Source organism: Diuraphis noxia, unplaced genomic scaffold (genome assembly GCF_037042655.1).
Source record: "Diuraphis noxia isolate RWA-SAM2 unplaced genomic scaffold, SU_Dnox_SAM2 contig0003, whole genome shotgun sequence".
In the NCBI taxonomy this organism is placed as follows: domain Eukaryota; kingdom Metazoa; phylum Arthropoda; class Insecta; order Hemiptera; family Aphididae; genus Diuraphis; species Diuraphis noxia.
In genome coordinates, this window is record NW_028301713.1 from 13,206,298 (window position 1) to 13,232,780 (window position 26,483).

The 26,483-nt window shown below is 30.2% G+C and overlaps 3 protein-coding genes across 3 annotated transcripts; 1 reads left to right on the top strand and 2 right to left on the bottom strand.

The window, feature by feature from the left end:
• Window positions 1-570: 570 nt before the first annotated feature.
• LOC107162648 (staphylococcal nuclease domain-containing protein 1-like) lies at window positions 571-7,987 on the bottom strand. Its single transcript, XM_015509647.2, has 15 exons — window positions 7,419-7,987; window positions 5,514-5,623; window positions 4,886-5,061; window positions 4,634-4,785; window positions 4,262-4,429; window positions 3,988-4,131; window positions 3,752-3,916; window positions 3,541-3,686; window positions 3,258-3,467; window positions 2,951-3,137; window positions 2,747-2,888; window positions 2,318-2,619; window positions 1,994-2,240; window positions 1,517-1,935; window positions 571-1,443 (listed from the first exon to the last, which is right to left on the bottom strand). The coding sequence occupies exons 1-15, from the start codon at window positions 7,491-7,493 to the stop codon at window positions 1,333-1,335; spliced, it is 2,754 nt and encodes a 917-aa protein (XP_015365133.2). The 5' UTR covers window positions 7,494-7,987; the 3' UTR covers window positions 571-1,332.
• A 1,982-nt stretch (window positions 7,988-9,969) lies between these two features.
• Window positions 9,970-20,347, bottom strand: LOC107162649 (pyruvate dehydrogenase phosphatase regulatory subunit, mitochondrial). The gene is made up of 15 exons (XM_015509648.2): window positions 20,197-20,347; window positions 19,821-20,085; window positions 19,529-19,741; window positions 19,288-19,451; window positions 18,760-18,996; window positions 18,569-18,679; window positions 17,863-18,032; window positions 17,003-17,195; window positions 16,727-16,885; window positions 15,420-15,580; window positions 12,888-13,036; window positions 12,532-12,829; window positions 11,302-11,481; window positions 11,015-11,215; window positions 9,970-10,920 (listed from the first exon to the last, which is right to left on the bottom strand). Exons 2-15 carry the CDS (start codon window positions 20,072-20,074, stop codon window positions 10,690-10,692), a joined length of 2,721 nt encoding a protein of 906 aa, XP_015365134.1. The 5' UTR covers window positions 20,075-20,085; window positions 20,197-20,347; the 3' UTR covers window positions 9,970-10,689.
• LOC107162650 (acylphosphatase-1-like) lies at window positions 13,538-14,251 on the top strand. The gene has a single exon (XM_015509649.2). It carries the CDS (start codon window positions 13,725-13,727, stop codon window positions 14,025-14,027), a length of 303 nt encoding a protein of 100 aa, XP_015365135.1. The 5' UTR covers window positions 13,538-13,724; the 3' UTR covers window positions 14,028-14,251.
• Window positions 20,348-26,483: the final 6,136 nt, after the last annotated feature.

A 26,483-nucleotide genomic window follows, 5' to 3' on the forward strand; every position in this document is an offset into this window, starting at 1 on the left:
TGGTATAAACAGTTTCATTTTAAAATTTAAAATATAATATTCAGGTGCTCAGATATAGTTAGTTAGGTAGATTATATAACGTATCATTCAACATAAAAACTAAAAACTTTTTCGACAGTGCAACGTTGGAGTTTGTTAATGAAGGAATTTCTCAACGCGCAGCTTAACCGGCCAATGTAATCAGTTGCTGTGCACACAATTAAATCGATCATTGTAAAATGTAAATTAGAACGCCTAAAATTACGAAATTACAGTCGGCGATAAGATAAGACAATCTTCATTGATATACGACGTACGTCGTACACTCGTAAAAAACAGAAGTAGACAGGTCATACAAATAAGTCTATTCATTTAATATGGCACGCAATAAGGTCGTCAATCACAAACTCACATTTAGCAGATGATTATTGAATATTCAATAATTAAATACGTGTCGTAACTCGTAATTGCACGTCAGTTACAGCGAGTACATCACATAATAAATTATTACAATAAAACAGATAGACAAATTTTTTTTTTCAAGGAAAACGATACCGTAGAACACACGCGGGATGATAATGAAAACACAAATAATGTAAATCGATAATATAATCCATCTGAACAGTCTTTACACTACACATCAGATATAATAGTGTTTTACAAAATATTTAAGGTTTAGTTTAAGTATCAGCAAAGCTTTAAGTAATAATATAAGATTTTTACATTATTTTTAAAATACAAGTTAACCCTTAAAAGAGTTCATAACGTCCATATAATCACGCCAATTTAAATTTTTATATGTACAACGTATTTTAGTAATTCCCAAAATCCTATAATTAAACAAATCAATTTTATTATACACATAATTATACTTAAGTTTGTTTTTAATTTTCGACAATCTTATCCACGTCTGATACAATTTTTTATTTAAAATTGTACACTTATTATATAATGCTAATCCCGAAATTGTGGCATAAAATTGGTTACAATTTGTAAAATTGAAAATATTTTAACTATTACAATAAATTGATACATATTTTTTTTTTATATATATATATAGATAGAAATATTTGTCTCAGTACAATTTTACAAGTAATAAATGGTATGAAAATTTTAAAATCTTTAATATGTTAACAACCAAAGGAAAAAACGAGATGAATAAAATAAAATATTATTCATAATAAAATATAATCAATTTATAAATAATTATTATCTATCAAAAACTTTTAGATTAATGAATGTAAGATTAGATATTAATATGGCTGACTAATAAATTTGTAAAACACCTTTTTGTACAGTTGTAAAAGGCCTGACCAGTGGATATTAAGTCTTCTGGAGATAAAGAAAGACCATTTATTTAGCATAACCAAATTCTTTAGCGTCATCTTCTGTGATGTCACCATATTCCCACATATGTAATCGATCCTTCTTAGCCTTTTCTTGAGCATCGATGTACTCTGTCAACTAGATAGAAAAAATATGGAATGATTAAATTTAATGCAAAAAAAAATTAATCAATTAATAAATTGTATATTACCAATTTTTGCAAATATCTTTCACGACGTCTTTCAACCAACAAGAACCCTTCTTCAACCAATTTCTTAACAAGATCCTCTTTTTTGTCGGCATCTTTCACAGTAACGTGAGTAAGATTGTCGTAAGTGTACTCTTCATTAATATTAATAGTCTTGTTAATGAACTCTTCACGTACAACAGCAATGGAATCTTCTTGATATTCGGGCAACTTAGGTAGCTTCACAAGTGCAAATCCATATTCTTTGGCATACGGTCGGTCATTTTTGAAAGTCTGTGGCAAAATAGCACAATCCTCAGCAGTCACCACGTCCCTGTTACCATAATCAATATACAAAACATGTATACTTGGGCCAGCAACCTTTTCTACTTTGGCGCGGTACCACTGTTGATCTTCCTTAAACTTAGCTGCACATATTTCTCCTGAAATTGTATTTAACCATTATATAAAAATTACTTAGAAATATATACAACAAATTACCTCGTTTAGGACTGTAAGAACCAGTAATAGGAGGATTAGAATCAAAGTGTTTCCTCAAATTGTCAGTAAGACTTTCTAATTTAGGTCCTTCAGATACAGGTTGTACGTAAACATGCAATTCAGGACTTATCTCTGAAACAAGCACTTCAACATAGTTGGTTTTTCGTTCTTTTACCACATCTTCATGAACAGGTTTGTTGGTGTTATTGTTTGCCTCTTCAGGTTCTTCAACATAATTCTTCCATAGCTAAATACAACATTTTATAGATCAAGATAATTATTTAAGAACACACTATTTTACTGATTAAGTATTGTTATGTTTACATTAAGTTTCTTGTCCTTGGCTTCTTTTTCGGCTTGTTGCAAAAGCTTGAAGTACTCTGAACGTTCAGCTGATCTGTGTACTTTGGCCAGTCCTTCTTTGACAAGAGCCAAAGAAAGATTGAGATTTCCCACAAACAGCCACCCAATCATGCTCCCACCCTTATTACAGGATTCTACAGTAATTTCTACTTCACGGTGCATTATCTTTTCTTTCGTAAACGCTAATGCTTCTTGATGGTATGCTTCAGCTGCTGAGGGTGCTTCTCCTTGGTTGGGTCGTTCACCACTTGGGCATGTAATACCTAAAAATTTAAGGTTTTATTAAATAACACTAAATGGAACATAAATTAGCTTTAATTAAAACAAATATAATATGAAACATCAACAATATTAAATCAAACTTAAATAAAATGTTAACTATTAACTAACCAGCCAAAAGGAAGGTTATAAGCGAATACTCTCTTCGTACGTAAAGACGCATTCTAGAACCGCTGGCAACGTACTCGACCAAAGCTTCAAACCTTGGAAAACGTTGGAGACTAGGCAAAAGAGCCTTGGCACGAGCCGACTCCTAAATATACAAATAATTATTATAATATTTATTTAATCTCGGACAACATTAATTATATTTACCGCAGCACTAGAACAGTCGGTGATACGTTGTTTTGGAGGAGATGATTTTGAATATAGCCCTTTGTGAGATTGTTTGGCAATTTCTTCTGCCTTCTTCAAGTCATCAAAGCATTGAGACATTTGATCGTCACGTGGATTGTTCATAACAGTCGCCAAACCTTCTTTTACTAATTCTTCAGCGAGGTTTCTGAGCAATAAAAAAAAAACTAATGTTTAATATTAAATATGTTATAAATTTACAAAAAATCCATTGAATATTATTTGTTAATCAAAATATGTAAAATTATTTACAAAAATAAAACCTTACATTCCATTAATTGTAACTGTGGCACAAATTTTCTCTTCAAATTTATCTGATTTGGGTTGTATGTAATCTACAGAAGCATTTACTTTCTTTCCAATACAACGTGTCCTTAAGAACTCACGTGCTTCATAAGCCCAAGGGATCTCGTAAAAGTGTTTAGCCAATGTCCGTGGGGCTCGTGGAGCAGGTGGTTGATCATCGCCAGATGGCTCACTGAAAACAACAAATCAAAAATTGTTTGAATTTATTACGAACATAGAGAATTATAAAATATGGAAATAAATACCCTCTCGGCACTTCAACTCCAAGCCTGGCTGGTTTGATGTTGGATAAGAATATTTTTTTTGGCTTTTCGTTGTGGGAAGTCTTAAGTAACAAAGCTTCTTCTCTTACAATTTCAATAACAGTTCCAACAATTTCTTTTTCAGCAATCTAAGCCAAAATAACATACTAAACAATAATTCTTAAAAACCAACTCTTTAGCTAAATAATAATACCTCTGGTCCTGTGTGTGTGTATGATTGCCATTTTCTCAATTTCTTTTCTTTGGCTTGTCTCTCTGCTGCCCTCAGTTTATCAGCACTTCCTTCCAAGTATTTCATACTACGATTTTGACAAGTAGCGAAACCTTGTTTAACCAATTCAACAGCAATTTCACCAGCCTTAAAAAATTTAAAAAGTATTTTATTACACGTTATTACACGTAAAACTATAAAATTATGTTGATAAGTACCGGATGGTGGATAGTTCCAAAGAATGATGGAGTTTTGTTATTAGAAAGCACTCCTTCCAAAGTAACCTCAACGTCCTTTTGCAGCAAACGAACTTCAACAAAGAATTTTGCTTCATCTCCGAATTCTTCACTTTCTGGAGGACACTATACACAATTTGAAGCATATATTAAAGATATAAGTAAATTAAAATAACCAATTTAACTATTTATTACATACAAACACTCTAGGAATACTGAATATATTGGAAAATATGATATGAAAAAAAAACCTTACCTTGATTCCCGAAAGGTAAAGAGTGATCATGTTTCCTTCGGGTAACAACAACAGTTTGATGGTAGATCCATCAATAACAGATTCGACAACAGCCTTTATACGTTTTTTAGAGTTTTTCTTTAAAAATGCTTCAACATCATCAATGGAATTATTTTTCTTTGTAGTATTCTAGATCAGAGGAAAATATTTTAACACGTTTTAGGTTAACAGTTATAAAAGTAGGTAAAGAAATGATTGTCTCAATGGGGATGACAAACTTGTGTTGTCTGACTGCAACCCAATGAAAATGGGTCCCGGCCAACTATATTTCTTAACTTATTTTATTTAAATATTTACTTGTACTCAAATTTAAAATATAAATTGACTTAATACCTTTGCGTTAGTATCCCATTTTCCAACCTTAGCAGCTTTAGCCTTGTTCTGAAGATCAATTAGGGCTTGAACATCAGGAGTTGGGTTATTTGACTTTACAGGCTTAACACCTACTAGACCATTTTCAATAAGCTCGTTAACAATATTGTTGTCTAAAAGCAAAAACAAATATTAATTATTTCATTACTAAGTATTATACACATGTTATATTATTAGACATAATTTAACATTGAAAAGTAAATTTTCTCTTACCTAATGTTGGGTAAAAGATATCACCATAGTATCGAGTTGTCTTTCCACCACCAGATACTTGACCAGCAGTTTTGAAAAACACCTTTTTTCCTACAAGCTTTTTACGAAGGAATTCGCGAGCTTCCCAGGCAAACGGCTCATCATCAGTACCTTTGGATGTTGGATCATTATTTGCTCTAAAAATGATAATACAAAATATTTTATTTTATTTTTATTTTTATTTTATTTTATGATTGATGATGAAGAGCATTTAGTTATAAAGTACAGCAAGTACTTTTAAAGTTTTAAGTACTTATTTTAAATATTGAAAACACTTAAAAATATTAATTATTAATTAATTAAGTGAATTAATTTATGAGATGTTTAAACCATTTTTACAATTGACTTATAAAAAATATAAAGCATTTTTTTTAAATATCCACAAATTTGGTTGGTTAAAAAATGCGCAATATTATTTTAGGGCAAATTCTATATATAAATTCAAATACAAAGAATAATTCAGCTTATAGAAAAGCATTCAAAATATTAGTCTTAAAAAAAAAACCTAACGGGTTGGGGCCAAATGAAAAATTAAATAAAATCAGATTAAATTAACTAAATAATATTATAACTATAATCAAATACTTACGCACGACGGCCCAATTTGGGAGCAACAATGTTATTCAGTGTAATTTGTTTTTCTTTTGGATAACCACTATACACTTCCTCACGGATGGTGATGGAATCACCAGAATTCACCTGTACAATAAGTTTTAAATTATAAATTATAAATTAATATAATTATAATATACCAATGTAGCATTACAGAAAACAATTAGTAGTGAAAATTTAAAATATTTATGAAATGCCTATATTATACTATGATTTGACTATACTCTGATTCAACATTTAAGAGAATAATTAAACCAGTTTAGAGCACTATTTTCTTTTTTCAGCTGTCAGGGTGTTACCTTGCCCTGTTAGCAAGGCCACTTGACAAAACCAATAACTGCTTAGTATGTTCTCATTTAAAATATAATATGATCTAATGAATATACTTAATGTATTAAACATTTAGAGTTAATGCAGTTGAACACTAGGTACCTATACTTAGGTAAGTTTTCATATTTTAAAATCTCTAACAACATTCATAATATTTATCTAAATCATTCATAATATACATGATTAATAATATAGCATAATAGTTAAGACTCAGGGCAAAAAAGAACATGCCAACATTTTTGGGCTGAGCTGTGTTCTTTTGCTGGACAAAGACACTGAGTACTTAGATAGATATAAAATGTTTATTTTAAACTATTATACCTTAAACTATTAAATTATTATTGAATAAGGTCAATTTTATTTATTTTTGTATAATTAAGTGTTGTTAACAGTTAGGTAGGTAAACATGCTTTAAGCAAATCAATATAGAACAAAAATAGGTTTAAAAATACTTAAAATTAATATTAGTTGATACATTAAATATCTATGTGAACTACTATCTTTAAAACAAAATAGTACTTGAGAAAGTAGGGCAATGTTTAAAAACATAGCTATTGATTGGTCCTTTCACAATATTGAAAATAAATATAACAATACCCACAAACAAATAGGTAGGCATAACATACAGTTTACATTTAAACTCGATTAAGTTTAAATGTATTATCTAGTGAATTTCATTCCATACCTATTACACATGTTGGTAATAAATTAATGAAGAACTAAAGAAAAAAATCTATTATAGAAATTGTGTACCTACCTCAAATCAATTTACAGAATCATGCTTTTAAACAATTGTATACTACTATATTCTACGATTGAAAAAAAAATATCAATCAATTATATATATAAGTAAATACAATATATACATAACTAAATACACTAATATATCATTTTTTCAATCCAGCATTAGTATTTTAAATAAACTTATTACTGTATTAAAGATTTTAATATAAGCATAGTATACAAATTATTTTAGTAAATTAACCGTGGTTTAATTATAGGTAGATCTCATTTGGTGGGAACGGATATAAGAAAAGATACACCTTTGGTGGAAAAGGGAAAGGTCTACTTTTGGTGGAAACGTGTCACGCCCGAAATAAGATTTAATAACGTTTGCAGTAGGTAATTATACCTATTCTTTACGTACTCAGTACCTACCCTAAACGTTAAAGATTCAAGTGTGCAATTGATTACATCCAGTACTCGGGAATAGTTTATGTTAGGTGAACAAGAAAACGGAGTACCCAACTACATCTCAAATACCAGCTGTCTAGCCCAGACTTCAGAACCCAAGTCGCAGACGAATTGGTTGTATGACCGATAACCGAGAACGGGCAGTGAGATGGGTATGCACGACACGAAAGGCGTCTGGTCAAGACGGTCAAGTGTTGCATCGCCGTAAGGTCGGGCGGCTACCCACATGAAACACCCCCCGATGGCAGTAGTGGCCAACAGCTGTGGAGTATGTCATACATAACCCACGGCGGCCACGGTGGCCGGAGAGAAAAACGTGGCGCGCGCGTGGCCGCGTATCAGTGTCGCAACGACGTACCTGTTTGACGACTCCCTCGAAGACCCTGGCGGGCTCCTTTGCGGGGGACACGGCACCGGGCGGCTGGTTCGTCATCGTGGGTAGGCTGACGGCGGCGATATTATTTTGTACGGTAATATTGTTAAACGAAGATGGTTCGCAAAACGGCAGCGGCCAGGATTGCGGTGCGTCACGGCTGTGTGCGCTGTCACGTGATTCGACAACGGCGGCGGCGATACGGTGTTACCGTCAAGCAAGCGATCGGATGTCGTGTGAGCGGGTCTTAGCAGCGCCGACGGCAGCTAGCGAGCACGTTGTTGACGACGGTGGTGGACATGGCGATACAGTACGATGGTCAGGCGGCAGCTTGCTGAAACAGAGTCGGAGTGTCGTACGGGCGACGACGGCGGATGGACACGATAATCGATTTATATTAAACGGGCGATATTAATAGACCGTGCACGGCGATCGGATGCGATGATACGATACCGCGGCGTCTGACGTGTTCAGAAAACAATACGTCCGGACGTGCTGGCGGAGTGAGAGTAAAAGAACGAAAACGGTAAAAAGAAAAGAAAACACGCGATACGGGCCAGATCAGCAGCGGCGCACACGTTTGGCTATGGTCGGCGGGAGGGCGGGAGGGCGACGGCCGAGGGCACTACGATACGCAGGCCGGCTCACACTCGCTCACGCACGCAACCGTGGTCGGCGCGCGGCGCAACCAGAGATGACGGGGCCGCCGATTTTTATACATTTTCCCCGTGAACTTTGACGCGCGGCACCGCGGTGACCGTTAGAATTCGACCGCGGTTACCCTACTGACGTCGTCTCGCGTGGCCAGCGCGCGTGCGAATATCCCATTCTCAGACGTTCATCCGGCCGTTTGCGTGGTCGGTGGCCGAGTGGCCACACGGTGGGCTTGTACCTTCGTAGTCATGCCTCATAACCATATTTTGGCTGTCCGACTTTTTCAGCGTGACCATCGGGACAGCGAATTCCTGTCCGTCGGCATTTGTTAGGTTAGGTTGTGTGCAAGGGAAACGTGGAACTTATAAATGGGAAATGCATAATACTTTCGGTTTACCGCCTTACGAATATAGTAGTAGTTACGGCGGCAATCCGCCACGCGCAGTTGTGGCAACGTGCACGCCGCGGAATATCACCGGCAATTTCAAAACGTGTTTTGCCGCGCTTTTCACGTAATATTTCGTTATTCGAACCGTGGCCACTGGCCGCCCGTCATTTACGCGCCCTCGACTGCTATGAATTCTGTCCTAGGCCCGAGGGCAGCATCCGCCAATAGTTTTTCCAGGCATTTCCTTGAATATTATCATAATAATATCAAACAATAAAAAAATAAAAATCATAATAATTGATCGATTAAACAACGTTAGGACAATATTTTTGCAAGTGAACGTTTTAAACGTGTCCAATAACTGTTTTCACTTGCTATCAATCAATGGGCATTACCGCCTTTAATTATTCTTCATTCAATAAAATTTCCTCCAATAGAAAATATTACCAATGAATCATGTTGCCTTAAAAAAAAAATAATTTTTGTATAATAATTCCATTTACATATCATTATTCATTAATCATGACAAAACTTGATTTTTTAACATTTATATTAATATATTTTGTATCTTATACGTATTAAAAAAAAACACTATGACTACGATAAGGAACTAAGTATATTTAAAAAAAAAAAATAAGATTAAAGGAAAGTGGCAAATTTTGGTAGCCTTGGATAACAGGACACGTGACAATTCAAAAATTAAGAACATCATCTGTCAATAGGTGATAGGAAAATGTATTTTATTTTTAACTTCTCAAAATTCCAAATAGATTGTGATTTATGATGCAGAGGATCACTAATGTCTAATATTAACTGCGACTCGATTAGTGGAATTTTACTTCTTATTTAAATTTTTTTAAACAATAAAATTGCCTATTTATAGTAATTGTTGCATTGCGTTAATTACTGAAACAGAAATACAATTTTTTATTATATTTATGTAACTTATTAGTGTTAATAATTTAAAAGTGATTAGAAACTAATAATAGTATAATAATTATCATTAAAGTATCAGACTAGCAATACATTTTTTTTAAATGTTGGCAAGAAGTAGGTATTAAATAGTACACTGAACAGTAAATAATCAAGATGTGAAGTTTTTTGTATATTATACAATGTGTCAATGTAGGTCTAATAAATAAAATAAATATTCTATTGTTAATTTACTAACTTAAGACCTATAATGGACATGCACTTTGAAACCCATTTTATGTAGTTAGATAAAACAAAAAAATACAACCCTATATGCACATTGAACATTCTAATCTTATCCAAAAAAGACATCAGATTCCTATGGGTACCTGGACACAACAACCAGTGGCGTAGTTACGGGGGGGAGGGGGTTAAGGGTTTTTTCTTTATTATGCTTTATAATCCTTATGTAAATTAAAATTAAATTATACTATGTATTTCTAAAACGCCAATAACCCTGGCAGTTGAGGTGTATTTCTAAATAAAAAAAATAAAATAAAATAAAAAATATTTCAATATAACTTCATTTAACAAAAATTACATTTAATGACATTTGAGCATTGTTATATCATTATAATGTGATGTAAATAATTAAAAAATATTTGTGTTTATACATAATGTATACTGTTTATTGACATACATAATTATCATTATGTCCACATTGACTAATTGAACAGTTTATATAATTTTCAAGATACATAACAGTTCATATTCATTACTCACTGTTGAAATTTAAAAATAATTTGTAAACATCTATAAGTAATCTAAACAAGTTGATAGTGAATAACATGAAGACTAGAGTTTGCATTTACAGTTATATTTATAAATATTGTACAGAACCTTGATAATTGATAAATAAATTTAAAAAACCTGGGAGAATCTCATTGGATACAAATTACAATATTTGTGTTATAAGATTTACAATATAAATGTATAATAAATTAAAGTATTGTACACTTTTTACTAGTCACATCTATGTGTGACACTACCAACACGAGCTTTATTAAAAGAACTGGGAATCAAAGAGTATCTACTCATTGGGTTGTTCAAATAATTTATACCACTTACATCAATTTACACCACAAGTACACCTGTAATACTTTTGTTTTTTTTATCTTCTTTTTGATAAAAATATAAAATCTAAATAATTGGTGAGATAAGTAAAAATAGGAAACTCAAATGTGTGTTAATATTTAGAAAAAACTCGTTGGATGGATGAAATTAATTTGTTGCATATACTAATCAATTTTTTCTTAACAATGGTTCAGACACCATTTTATCTCTGGTAGCGAGATACGATTCACGTTCCTTGTCTGGATATTTTGTTGGCAAATTTGGACTGTTAATATTAACTTTTGCTGGGTATCGTATACCAGCTATTTCTACTTCATATTCTCCTGACAAAACATACTCATTTGTCAATGGTAGAGCTTTGCCATTTTTATCTAAGTTTTGAACAAATCCTAAACATACCTATTAACAAGTAAATATAAATTTATTTAGTTGTTTTTATATTAAACATGGCCAACAAAACAATAAGCAATATATTACTATTCATAAAATTTACTTGTTTTTTAAATGTGAACCCATAACTAGTTGTTGTAGTAGCACCAACATATTTCTTGTCCCTAAATATCGGCTCACCACCCCAAGACCACAATTCAGTATCGGGATCATGATCGTTCAAGAGTAATTGAACGTATATACGTTTTATGCCCTCCTCTTGTTGACGCAGTAGAGCATCTCGTCCAATGAAATTTATTCCTTTCTGTATATCATACAAACAAAATTTAGAACATACAGAAATACATGGTAAATTAATAAATAAAATCATTAATAATTCATCAGACTCACGTCAAACTTCACTCTCCACGATCGTCCGCATTCTAATGGTGTGGTCGATGTATCCAAATCTTGGCCCCAAAATGCATAGAATTTTTCCACTCTTAAAGCTTTCATTGCATAACAGCCAGCATGTTTCAAATTATACTTTTTTCCAGCTTGAATTAATGAGTTATAAACATGTAATGCAAACTACAAAAAAAAGATTCATTATAAATAATCTATGCAAAATTAAAAAATTTACCCAATAAGATTAAAATAAAATGTATGAAATGTACATTTTTCCTAATATAATGAATAATTAAAAAACCAAAAGAGTATGGTTTTAAAATAGGTATAGGCACTAATAGGCACTCTATAGAAATATATTATGAAAATAATACATTTTTAAGTCAATAGTACTTAACAAAGATTAACATTAATTAATAATTTTAATTCTGACTTTATTCATGACTGAATTCATTCAAATAATGTTTATTTGTTTATTATACTTTTAAAATAGAATAAAACTTGTTTTTATCACTAATTAGTAGAAAGTGTTAATAAATAATAATTATTCATCAATTTATTTGAATAAGGTATTATTATTTTGTAATATAAGATTATGTTAGATGAAAATAAATGTTGTAAAATTATATTTAATGTCTTTTATGAATTATTAGCTATAATTGATTAAGGTATCATTACTTATTATGTAATATTTTGAGAAGATGTCAGCATACAATTTGTTATTTCTATTTATCATATAACAAAACTAATATTTGCACAACTCATTTTATAGCCGATAAAATTCACAAATTAGGTAAGCCATGAGCATAACCTGCTAGCTATAACAATTAACAATTTTTATTTAGTCAGAGTCAAGGCACTACCTTGAATAGATTTTTGTGCAAAACTTATAATTTTAAAAAAAAAACTGTTACTATCAATTAACATGTATTCAAGGTCTTAGACTATAAAAAAAAAGAAATATGACTACATAAGACATTAGATTACACCTTTTTAGAAAATTTTGAAATAGTTAAGCTGTTATTACTTAATTTGAACATAACTTGTTTACTCAGTTTGGGCTAAACAATGAGCACTATGAGTCTATGAAAATTTCAAGGAGGGATAAAGGGGTTATACACTTATACATACAAAAAGTCTGAAAGATAAAGACAAGACAATATGTTATGCTTACATTGTACTAAATACCATACCTATAATTGATAAGATTGAATAACCATAATAACATCATACCTCATTTGGTATGTATAGAACATAGCCTAGTTCTCCGGTATGAGTGAGGTTTAAAGCCCTAATGCCGTTGGCTAGGCCTACATCAAGTTCTCTGTAGGTGAAAAATGGAAATGACTTAGGACTTAAATCGGTTTCAGTCATTTCAGATAGTAGGTGTCGTGTAAAAGGTCCCATGAGACAAATGGCAGTAAACATGGAAGTAACGTCGGTCAAAGACACAGAATTATCGCTTGGCAAGTGGCGTTGGATCCAAATCTTGCAACGCGTCTGTTGGATTGTTGGTGCAATCATCATGTAACTAATACAATGGAAAGTCACTATTAATTCAAATACAGATAAAACAAAGTTTTACTTACTGATTTTCTGACAGTCTAATAAGACTACAGTCGTTTTCATAACCACCGCGAACATTTTGCATGCCAGTGTGAATAATACTGCCAATTGGTACATCCACATCATTTGAACAAAGGTATTGTAACAAATCAACCACTTCTCGACCTTTGGACTAAAAAATTTAATGAGCTGATCAAATATTAATTAATTATTACTAACATTACACTGTAATGAGACTAATAGAGTTTTTTATTTGAGGATTTTTATAAGTGCACCAAGTTTATTTACCTCCTAAAGTCCTATTGAAAAAATAGTTCATAATAGAAAATAGTATAAACACTATAAACAATCACAAAATCGGTGGTGCAGAAGGTGTACACGACTATAGTTTTCAGTGAAATTAAATCGAATACAATTTTGCACTTAATGAAAAAAGTGAAATCGCTATATTATAAATTGAAGTTTACGAAAAAACAGCAATTAGTAATTAATAATTCATTTTTCCGCGGAAACATTTAAATCCGAAACCAGCCGTATGATACGACACCTAGGATACATATATTTAGTTACCATGGTTACGGTTCGATTACCTTCTTCCAGAACTATTTAGCTTCGCGGTTGAATATTGATAGTGACGATCGAGCCGTGGACTCGAAATTATTCCTATTATCATTTATCATTATATATCAGTATCAGTGGACACTATACGGTATTACATCAAGACACAAGACAGTAAAGTTCTAGAAATCCAAGAACGTGAAGAACGTGGCTGAAACCGACTAAATAATACTAAGACTTTCAAACTTCAAACTCTTTCGGTTACAATAGATTAAGTTCATATTTTGAACCCATTAAACGGCATGTCGACTGGTCTTAAAACAGTCGATTTCGAGGTGTTCGGACATGTGCAGAAAGTTTTTTTTCGCAAATGCACTCAGGAACATGGTAAACAATTGGGCTTACGGGGTTGGTGTCAAAATACGCCAAAAGGCACAGTGATTGGCACTATACAGGGACCGCCAAATAAAGTTGCCGAGATGACTACCTGGTTGCGAGACGTCGGAAGTCCGGCCAGTCAAATCGATAAGGTGGAATTGAAGAACGAACACACCATAAGCGATTATACATACTCGGATTTCGATATTGTTAGAAAGAAAATATGATGATCATTAATATTCTTGAATGTCTATGACATGTTGACAATGTTGGTGGATACGAAAACAAATATATTTTATAAGCTTTATATTATACAACAATATTTTGTCGATTGATTTTTGGATAATCGTTATATTTATTAAATTGTACCTAGTGTTGTGTTTAGTTAAGATCAATTTATTTTGTTTATGAAAACAATATTCTAACTAAATAAACCACTCATGTTAGACAATTTGTAAAATTTTTACAACATTAATCAAGTTGCAGGGCAAGTGAGACAACTCTATTTTTTAAAATTTTTCAATATAATTTAAGTATAACCTTGGGGTTGTTTGTTTTTTCAACAGAAAAAAATAGACGTCTCCAGTTACATTATATTTCCTATATGGGTGGGATTTATCTCGTTTTTGCACAGATGTACTCGTCACATTTTTCTCAATTGAAAACAGCTAAAAAGGGAGTTGTTTTGTTTTTGCACGGACTTCTTCAATTATTGTTTGCTTAAACTTCTTATTGAAATTGTATTTACAATCAAATGAAACAAAAATTTTTTTTAATGATATCTAGGTACTAACAATTAATTATTGCTCTGATTTAACTATACCAACAAGCTATATTATAATATATACTTTTAAAATCCTAAGACTACAAATTACAAGAAAAGTAATCGATACTTAATTTTGAAAAAATATAATATATCTTGTGAATTTAAATTTTTGTAATAAATAGTTTTTATTAATTATATTAAATGGGAGATACAAGCTAACATAAATAATTAAAGACAACGTTTTAAATAATTCAATTTCCAATGCATGTTAATTATTTGTGAAAAAATTAAATGAACTTAAATATGTTTTATGTAAGCAGTTTCCAATAGATGATTATAAATTATAATACTGCTTCTTAAATGAAATGGTTTAATGGTATGATGGTTAAATATTTTATTTTATTTCAAATTGGTACAATATTGAAAAAAGTTTTAAGGTATGGTTTTATACTAAGAGTACTAATGGTTACCTCGATGTACCATAAAATATTAGATACCTACATAATTTTATAATTTATATTAAGTTAAATCTATTATTGAGTACTGCTTTAATATTCTATAGTGCTCTAGCGGAATTTATTTTAAAATATTAGTGTTAAGAAGGCATTTAATTTATCATTATGCAAGAACATGGTGTATGAAATGTGTAAAAATTAAAAATTATGTATGTTACAAAATATAATGACAAGAAAATAATATGGAAATTAAGAAACTCATAGTACGCCTCAAATTATGAATTTCCTTAGTCAAATTTAAACATGTGTTTTCAATAGAATTTTTTTGATATAATTGATAATATTTATATTAATATATTTAATCAACTCTAATAAAAATAATGTATGTATTTACTTACTTGTATATCCAATTTAGTGAAAGAAGAATAATCTAAAAGACTAACATTTTCCCTACAAGCTTCATATTCAGCCTCAACAATGTCAAACCAGTCAGGTTTTCCAAAAGTTTTTGTTTCAGCTGTAGTAAATTTTCTCGTATTCGTGTAGCTATGTAAATGTACTAAAAAAATTAAAATAATTTAGTACATAGAACGATATAACATAAATATTATGTCAAACAATTAATGAATTATCAGTACATTTTGTTGAACACAGATTAAGCATATATTAATGGATAGATATTACTATTGATTTTATAATATATAGATAAGTCATTACATAAGAGTTTTTGGGTGACTAAAATTATGATGTCAACCGCCCTATATTTATTTACATTAAGCTCAATATAAAAGGAGACAGTCAACCTAGCTGGTGACTTCATAATTTTAATCATCGAAAACTCCTACATGGATAGGCATAGCTATATATCGTAAAAATAATACTATTACCTTTATATCACTTAGAAACTAATTTTTTGAGTCACATGTAGATGCCACATCTGATCAAAAACTGTTAAGCGTGGGAAAGAACCGAGAAAGCTACAGTTATCTAAAAAATTTAATTTTCACCATATAAAAAAGAGAATTTTGTCTGTGCAATATCGTTTTTATTTTTTCAATATCACTTATACAAAAAAAGTTCTTATTGTATCATAATACATTATTTTTGTGTTTTTTATGCATGAATAACTTTTTTTGTAGTTCTGATATTGAAAAAATAAAAATGATATTGCACAGACAAAATTCTTCTTTTTAAATGGTGAAATTATTTTTCTTAGTTATAACTGTAGCTTTTTCGGTCCTTTCTCCGCGCGAAATAGTTTTTGCTATATTAAGTACTTGTAGGACGGAGACATCATACGCGGGTGTGGTGTCCTCTTAATCAGTATATAAATAAAAAATACTAGCATCCAACCAAAACAAAAGAGTATAATGTATCTACACCCTATTGCAGAGGTATTCAAACTGTGCGTAGTGGCTCCCAAGGGAGTCACGTCAAAACACTGGAAACCAAAATCATACCTAGGTCTTGTATAATTATTTATAAAATTTATTTTTAATGGAAAACGAAAATGAAACACACCACGGGACTATTTAAAATTTTATTTCTAGTACTTAAGTCACTGTTATTATCACCCATATTGTATCCGTATGTTGTTTAAACTTTTTCATAATAATTTGGGAGCTGTTAAAGTATAGTGAATGCCCAAATGAGTCGCAGCATGAAAAAATTTGAATACCTCTGCTCAATTATAATATGTACATACCTTTTGACACATCAGGTTCAAACCAAGTGGGCCTCTCATATCCCATGACTTGTTCAAATACAGCACCAGCTTCTTTCAACTTTGGATATATTGGAGACATTCTTAAATTACGTCCGGTTATAAACTCATTGTTTGGATACTGGAGGCTATAATGTCTGCCTAGAAATTAAATTGTCTATGTACAAATTAATTGTTTTTGTGATTGAACAAGATTCATAATAAAAAGCTTATTATTAGGAATGATTAAAATGTTTGCCTCTAAGAATAAAAACATACCAGGTACTTCTCTTACTCTGTCTCTAAGGAACCTTCTGTTATTATGTAACCCTAAGAAACGGCTCATTTCTAATTCATACAAATCATATTGTGAATATCCATTAACGATGGTTTCAGCAACCCCTTGGCCTACGCCACCAGCGGCTGATATACCAACAGTCTTCATACCAGCGGCGACATAATAGTTTGCAATCTATAATTTAAATTGTTAAATATTAATCAAACCAACATTTAAATATTATTTTCAGTGTTAAATTCATGCTTATATAAAAAATATTTTCAACATCACTTTGAATTGAACAACTGATTTCAATTGTTTATATTATAATTTACTCACTATGAGGGCAATCTATATAAAATTATAAACGGTATTGCCATATAGGTAAAATTCTGTTTGATAATAGTAATTACTGATTCGAGATTAATATAATTTTAGAAGACTCGCAATAACATTCATTGATTTATTTATGTAATAAGTACCAAATCATGAATAACCTTGTAATAATATTTAAGTTATGGGATATCAAAGTTTTGAGTATAATAGTTAATTATTTTTGGAGAAATCTAATAAAATATCATAAATTATTAGAGAAAATTGATGAAAACCAATCGACGAATCACAAAACTGTTATTGTTTGCTTTAGGTATTATTTTAATCAAAAACGATTTATGTAATTTTGTTTGTTTGAGGTTTGTGATAAGTCATGTCAAAATATGTCTATTTATTGCTATTAGTTTTTCCCTGTTATATTAACTAAATTAATCTAATATAAGTGGAATTTATTTATTAATATAATTATTTAAATACACCAAGTATTTTTACAATGCTAAGTAAAATGTTTAAAACTATTAATATTTACTTCAGGTGCTTGACCAACAATCCATTTACAGTCTGGGGTAAATGTTTCAGCAATATTTAATAAGCTGTCAAGAGAAGCATTTGCTAATGATGGCACTCTGTGTAATAGTTGTTCGAGTAACACATGAAAATGATCCCAGTCCGCCAGTAACTGTCTTCCAGCTGAATTTTCTGTAATCAGTAACCACATAAAAGTATATTTATAACTGAATATATAATAATATGTGCTGATTTATGCACATTATCAAATTTAATTTAACTTAAAATAAAATATTACTTTAACATTTTTTAAAACCCTTAATTTTGTAAACTTAAATGAGAAAAAAATAGGTTATGACTCATAACTTATGAGTAAGATAGATAATTTCCAAAATATGATGTTCATAACTTTGTAATATTCAAACTGAAAGTGTACAATAATATGAAAAACCAAAAAACATATATTTATAAGAGTACTAATTGAAACTACTGAAATAGAAGAATATAAAGATATTTTATGAAATTATCTACAAAATATAAATTATTAACAGGTCTAGGATAATTATTTACCATATATTATGCAGTAATACACATTAAATAGGTATTCCAATTTAAAAATAAAGATTTTTCTTTGTAAATTATAGTTTAATTTAATTTCTAGTTTTTTTAGTTAAAAAAAACTATCAACTATAGGTATATTTAAGTATTTAACTAATATTTCTAACTACCTGGACATTTTGCATTTTCAAATGCTGGTTTAGCTTCGAGTTCAAATCCACCAGCTAGAATACATCCATTTAACTCTCTAAAATATATGGAGCCATCTTGATCTCGAACAACTATACAAATTAATAAATAACTAAACTGCTATAAGGTCAGTTATTTTTTAATTCATAAATGTTAAGTTATTTATATACACCTGGTGTTAGAGAGTCAAGATCTGGTATGGGATTTGTGCGGAGATAATAATGTTCAACTGGATGAAGAGGTATTTTGACTGAAGGATTGCTACATTGTCCAATTTTTCGTGCCCAAAAACCACCACAGTTTACGTAATAATCACAATCAACTGATCCCATTGACGTGTCAATGGCAACAACTTTACCATTATCACAGACTACTTCCAATAATTTACAATTTTCAAGTACAACAACACCTAAAAATTTTAATTTACTAAATATTGTTAATTTTTCAATACATTTTAATTTTTTTAGTAAAACATACACAATTAGTTTTAGAAAATAAATTCAAAACCTAAAAATGATTCAACATATATTTGTGGTACAATATAAATTAAATTTTTATTATACTGATAGAACACGATTCACAATTAATTTAAAATTTGATATAAATTATGTAGTCAAAAAATAAATAAATATTTTTCCTAAGAACATTAACCAGCATTATCTAGAAAATGGTTTACTAAAAATAAACAATTCTCAAGTACCTTTTTGTTTTGCAGCTTCTAATAGGGAAAGACATATCTTGTAGGAATCTGCTACACCATCTTCAGGTATCCACAAGGCTCCTTTAATGTCATCAATCCTAATAAGTGGACAGAGTTCTTTTGCCTTTTGAGGATCAACTATTTCACATTTAATACCCCAAGAGCTAGTATGTGTAAAAACAGAATTATAATTTATTACAAAACAATGAAACTAATTGGAAATAAATATCGATCATATTACACAGATTGGGATTTCATTCTTCTAAAAACAGTCATGCGATCTCTAGTCCGGGCAACACAAAGGCTACCGCATTGCTTCCAGCCTGTTTGGAAACCTTGAGATTCTAATTGTTGATAAAGCTTGACGCTGGATTGACAGATCCTGACCTGACTCAGTGTGGGTTTGAATACACCAACTAGGTCTGAAGAAAAAGAATTGCCTCCGCCTCCTAACCTGAGGACAAAAACAAATTTTAGTGATAAAATGTTACAAAATATTATACACCGAAATGTGTAGTCACAATTTAGCTTACTTGTCTTGTTCGATGACTATGGTTTGTGGACCCCATCCCAGTTGAGCTAAATGATAGGCGACAGATGCTCCCATGACTCCTCCACCGCAGATCGCGACTTTGCAGTTCTTCGGCAAAACACCGGTGCTTGTTGAATACTTTAGGCATTTTTGATTTCTACGACTATCCAAATACGCTTTCAACAGAGGACAATGTGTACTTGCCACGGAGAGAGCATTACAACTACGATTTGAATAGGCTCTGATGAAAACCATCGTTAATCCAACTGAAAACGAAAATGTACACTGAATAACATTTGTTGACATTTACTGTTCGCACACATGACACATGACAATAAACAATAGTTAAAAACAAATAGAATACACACGATCCGTACCTGAAGAATAGTGAAAATAGTGTAATTGTTGGACATCATTGCAACAGTGAACTGTGAAGTAATGAAAAAACGATTACGATAAAATAACTCTCAAATAATATTGTTCTCTTTTTAAATCCCATGTCGTCGTTATCAACCAAAACGTGATTGAATTATCAGTCGAATTGATAAGGATAAATAATCGTTTCCGAAACGTCTATAAACGTTTTTAACTTACTTACCGATTGTCATCCTCGTTTCGAAATCAAGAAGAGCGTTTAGGGACCACGATCATTATAGATACCCATATAGGCGCCAGCAGGGGGGTTTTTATTGCCCCCCCTAGCTTTTTCAAAATATTTTTTTCAATTGAATGTTTTAAGATAAATTACTATATACTATACAACAAATTTAAAGTATAAAATAAGTTGTAATATAATAAAATATAATATATTGTACACGAGTATAATAAAAAAGGTTGTTATTTTAAAACACCTAGTAAAATTATAATATTTATCCTTAAATCCTAACATTGCCCTCCCCCCTAGAAAAATTTCTGCGGGCGCCTATGTAGATACCTACTTACACTTTAACTCTACAATTAATTTTATTGAAATTTTATTTAGATGTTTTATATCATATCATTTTAATCCTATCCATTGACTGAACTAAGTTTTATAGAAAAAATCTGTTAGTCCACATAGTTACATTAATAGTTAAATCATAAAATGAATATTTATATTAAAATATAATAAATAATGGTATTACAATATGAAAAAATACAAATGAACCACAATTATTTCACATTTTAATTTATTTTAATGTTTTTGTGAAAAATTTAAAAAATATGTTTTTTTTTATTTAATTTATTCCACAAAAATTAAAGATAGCCATGTTGTAGAGTATATTTTTCTAAAAATATTGACGTTTAAAAATTTTATTTTCATTAATTTCAGTAAAAATTCTTAATACTTTTCTAAATAATCGAGAAAAACAAACTAAAAATTAAGGGAAAAACGGGAAATTTTACGCACACTCATTTTTCGACAAAATCGATTTTGGTTTTTGATGTAACTTTAAAACAAATGACCATAGATACATGAAATTTCCACCTAATGTTTATATAAGTTTATTCTATCCACCATGTAATTTTCAAAAATGTTCAACTTAAGTTGAACTATTCATAGGCATTTGAAATTTTCGATCATTATTAGTTTTTTTTAAATTAATATTGATAAAAATTTATTTGTTAAGCAGAAAAGCTTGAAAATTTAATACAAGGCTCTTAACATATTGTTACAATAGGCAATAGCAGTTGAAAAATAAAATAAATTCATAGTCACAATTATTTTTTATAATCATTCAAAGTTTGAATTTTGACAACATATTATATAAAAATCACCAAAATTCGTAAATTATTTTATGCTAGAAATTCATAAAAAATTTTCCTTTTATATCTAAGATTTGAAAATTTAATACAAGGCTCCTAACATATTTTTACAATAGCAGTTGCAAAATAAAAAGAATACATAGTCACAATTTTTTTTAATCTATAATATATCCTAGACAGATAAACCGTCTTCGCTCAGAATCGTTTTTCGTATACAATGATATAATATCATTGGATTCAAATTTAATTCCATCCATTACAGTAACCCACTTGTAACCTACTGTACAGCAGAGCGACATCCACGACTTACCCGCCTTTTTATTTTTTATTAGGTACACATTTTTTACGTACATATATGCCCTATACATATAAGAAACACTCCTACTTTCTACTTGTCATTTGGACACTAATGTATATTTTTTCCTTCCACGACGATAGCACTGATCGAATTTTTGACAAGTATGACAATTGTGTATTTTGACTTTCATGCAAGATGCCGACTGGCATTATTTCTCTTGATTTTAACTCGATATTGACGCTTTTCTATTGGTCTATTATTAAGGCTTCAAGTCTATCTATAGCCGTTTTACTATTAATTTTCTAATGACTATAATATATTCGTGGTTAGAATTTATTATTTTCTTGACTAGGCAGTGAAAATTCGCAAAAATATAGTTAATTTTTTTTACGTGTTTAAAAAATCTTGAGTTAACTTACCCTGATTTTTAACATCAATCAATCCAAAAATTTAATGATCAAGCAATTAGACAAATTGTGAAAATTGAGACGCTAAAGGATGAGAAAAAATCAACAAAATTTATACCTATAATTGAACGCCAACATGTGTCTTGAAACGTATATAATAAGATAACAATATATAATATATATGTATATGATTTGTACGGTAAATTAAATTACATAGGTATATATAATATATAATTAATAGTAATAATTAAAATAAAATAGTTTAGAAAAATATTTTTTTTAATGGTTCAAATTATGTAAAATCATAAATATTTTCAATACCTTTTGAGTTGAACATAACTAAATAATATCAAATATAAAATTTGTTATTTCAACACAACGATTATATATAGCTCAAACAAAGTTATAAATTATATATTTACGACGGCGCCTTGGGTATGCAATTTAAGGTCATTATTTTGTTATTGTTATTCCAAAAGTAGGTACCATAATCAACGGTAATATTACACTATAATAAGTAAATAATAGTAAAATAAATATTAAATATTAATAGTTATCTAGTATTAATACTACTATAGTAATTTAAATATATTTATTGTCATTTTCAGTTAAGTATAATATTTACATAGGTATAAACCTACCTATTAAATCTACCCAAATATAAACAATTGTAAGAATTTTGATATTTAAATTAATTCTGACTTCTATAGGGGGGCGGTGCAGTAACTATAATTTTGGTGCAAAATTATAATATATATCGGACATCAGTATAATATGCAAGTTCGCCTTTTTCACTACCTACTGAAATAACGTATATATCAACGAATAATGACTAAACTATAATAGACTCTGTACATTTGCATAAGATTATCCTGATGATAATTCAATTTTGTTACCTTCCACTGAGTATATTTTATTCTAATGATAGATTGATAAGCCGGTTTACTGTATTGAAACTCTGTTAGCTCGTAGGTATACATATTATGTTATCAAGAATAACGCTTTACATAGAACATTGTATCGTAACGAGATCGCGAATAATTATGAAGCACGTGACAAATAAATGAGTGTATTTTGTTATTAATTTACGAGGATAAATAAAATTAAGCACGTGAAAACTATGTTTTCAGGGGGTTGTTTATTATTATTTGAACAAAATATTTGTACTTTTGTAGGCAACCTACCTATCTATAATATATTATAGTCATACGCATAACCTTTGCGATTAATAAATTTTTTTATATTTACTTATGATTCATGTACGTTTTTGTAAACACGCTTGAACGCTTCTGTACAAATTGAAGTGATGATTACGACTTACGAAGTATGGGAAAAAAAAATAAAAGAGAATGCCAAAATCGGACGGTTTTTTCCGAAACCGAGGGATCAGACTCATACGTTAGAATGTTACCTAGCCAAGTTTGACGCATAGTCGTGGGTTGTAAATCCCGCATCGAGTGTATTTTTAAACTCTTTTGAGTCTTTTTACACTTTTATATATTCTTATACATATATGACCCACAGCGTTGAGCAAAAAACCTATACCAATATTTCTTTTAATAACACTATAAATTTGCTCGGATTGAATTTACTTTTTTTCACTTTATAAAAAAAAAAAAAAAACATTTTTAGCAAACTATTAAAACCAACCTTCGATAATTGGCTTTAAATTTTATTATGAACTGTAAAATATATAGGTACTATCAAGTTCGTCCGTACGCGTAGGTGCGAAAAACCCAAACTTTTTAGTGGGACTAAAGTCTTCCCTCCCCATAATACTTTCTAAATTTAATAATATATTCTTAGTAATAAGTATTACAATTTGAATTGGGACGATTATTCCCAAGGTACCCCACCTACCTATTTACAACAATTCCCGTGCAACACCTATTTATACTTTTATCAATGACATAATTTATTATTATGCTTTATATAGTCTATACCATCTGCTATGACAGGTACGTATGGTATGTATAGGTATAGGGTACAGGTTACCATTGGTTTTAAAATATCATTAGTGAGTTATAAATACCCTGATAAATCTATATGAAATATTACCATTTTAAAATACTCATAAGTCATAAGCATAACTAACTATAAAATTAAAATATCAATAATGTTTTACCTGGGATAACATTCTTGCTTTTGAGTTTGCTAATAGTCCAATTCACTCTAATATTGAAACTAACAACACAAAATTATTAGTTTATGAATATACCAATAATTAGCGATTGCTGATTGGAATAAATACTGCATAAGAATTCATCAATTTTTACAATTATAAAACACAATTTCAGGGTTTTTATGGGTGTTACGCTGTTTCAGTTAATACAGGTACGTTATATGAACAGTTATGTATTGTAAATCATCAATTACTAGAAATTAATTGATATTAATTAAATCATTGCGTACCAATATATTATATACTTACGTCTATTACTCATTGTAATAATAATAATTAAATATTTATAAATATAGGAAATGCGAAAAGCAGTTATACATACAATGATACCATCTCACGGGTCTGTATAATATAATATAATTATATATTATGTATGCAATATATTTTAATATATGAAGTATATAACATACAAATTTAGGTGCCTATATATACTAATTGGAAGTTTTCTACCTCGATATACCCTGTATCGGAGTCAATCTTATCCGGAATATGTTGTGAGTCTCCATATTATACTATTTATACTCGTATTGAATATAAAACAAATAGGTATATACTGCACATTAGGAAGTTATGCATAATAATAAATTAATAATTATATATATATATATATATATATATATATATATATATATATATATATATTGTACTATCTCGGCTAGGTCTTATATCTTATATATATACTCTAACATAGCACTTAATAATCAAATAATAATGTTACAATGCATATCCGAGAGCAACAGACATTATATTACACACACACACACACACACACACACACAAACACGCATAAAAATATATTTCCAATATATAATAACGCAAAAACAGGCGTACAATAATAATATATGTAATCCCACGCCGCGCAAAACACAACCATCATATATAATATATAACATTAACAACACCGGCAGACGAAGTGCATCAAGTGCAAGTGCATTTATCGTCCGGTGGTGCAGGTGCAGGCTGTCACCGATGTGTGATACCTACGTGTGTAATATGGGTACACGCGCATATGTGTATAGTGTATATAGTGTATACCTAATACACACGAGTCCCCCAAGGGCGCTACTGTACGGAAATCAACGGCACGCGGGCAACAAATGACGTTTCGGTCGAAGACTGGTCGTCGTAGGTATAATACTATGTTCCTACACTACACACATTTTACACAGTGTACCCGAAGTATGTACACGATAATATATATAATATTGTATAAACGAAATAAATCATGAGCGACTCGCGTATGTGTTGTGTATAATGTACGCGTAGGTGACTATTAGGGAAGAGTGGTGTATCGGCGAGAGTGCGGTATGATACTTATATAAGTGCGATTTAATGGATAAATGTAAATAAATCGCATATAGTTGGACATGTAGTTACGTAAACTGCCCAGTACACTAGGTATACACTGTAGCTATATGGTACTTAAGTTTTTGAAAATATTTTTTTATCACATAATTTGAAATGAAACAATCCGATCAGAATTTCAAAACACCGGTTTAAGCATTTTTAAATTCAGAGCAGAGTGATGAATGTATGATTACTGCAATTATTATGTGTTTTTTTTGTGTCCGGCATCATCATCTTTTCGGAGCAATTAATATTTTCGATTTTCAATATTTTCCAACGAGGGTGCCTTCTAGAAGATTAAAATTAAAAATTGTATCTATAGTTGGTACTTTGGGGTAAAGTTACCTATGGTACCTACTGAATTCTAGTTTTTCCCATATGATTTATAAATTATATGATATAAGTAATACCGGCATACCACATTTTATATTTGAACAATTTTAAAGTTACAAACTTTATTTATAACCATTAAAATATTATGGTAATTCGTAAACTTTGATTGATAACTATACTTATTATTTATTGATTCTCGCATTGTTTTCTGAATGCAGTAATCGCAATATATTCTTTCTAACTATCTATAACCGAACACGATTAAAAAGAAAAAAAATATTTTTCATAATTTCATTAAAACAATTCAAGAACAAAATTTTCAATTTTGAAATATTTCAAATTTAGAACCAT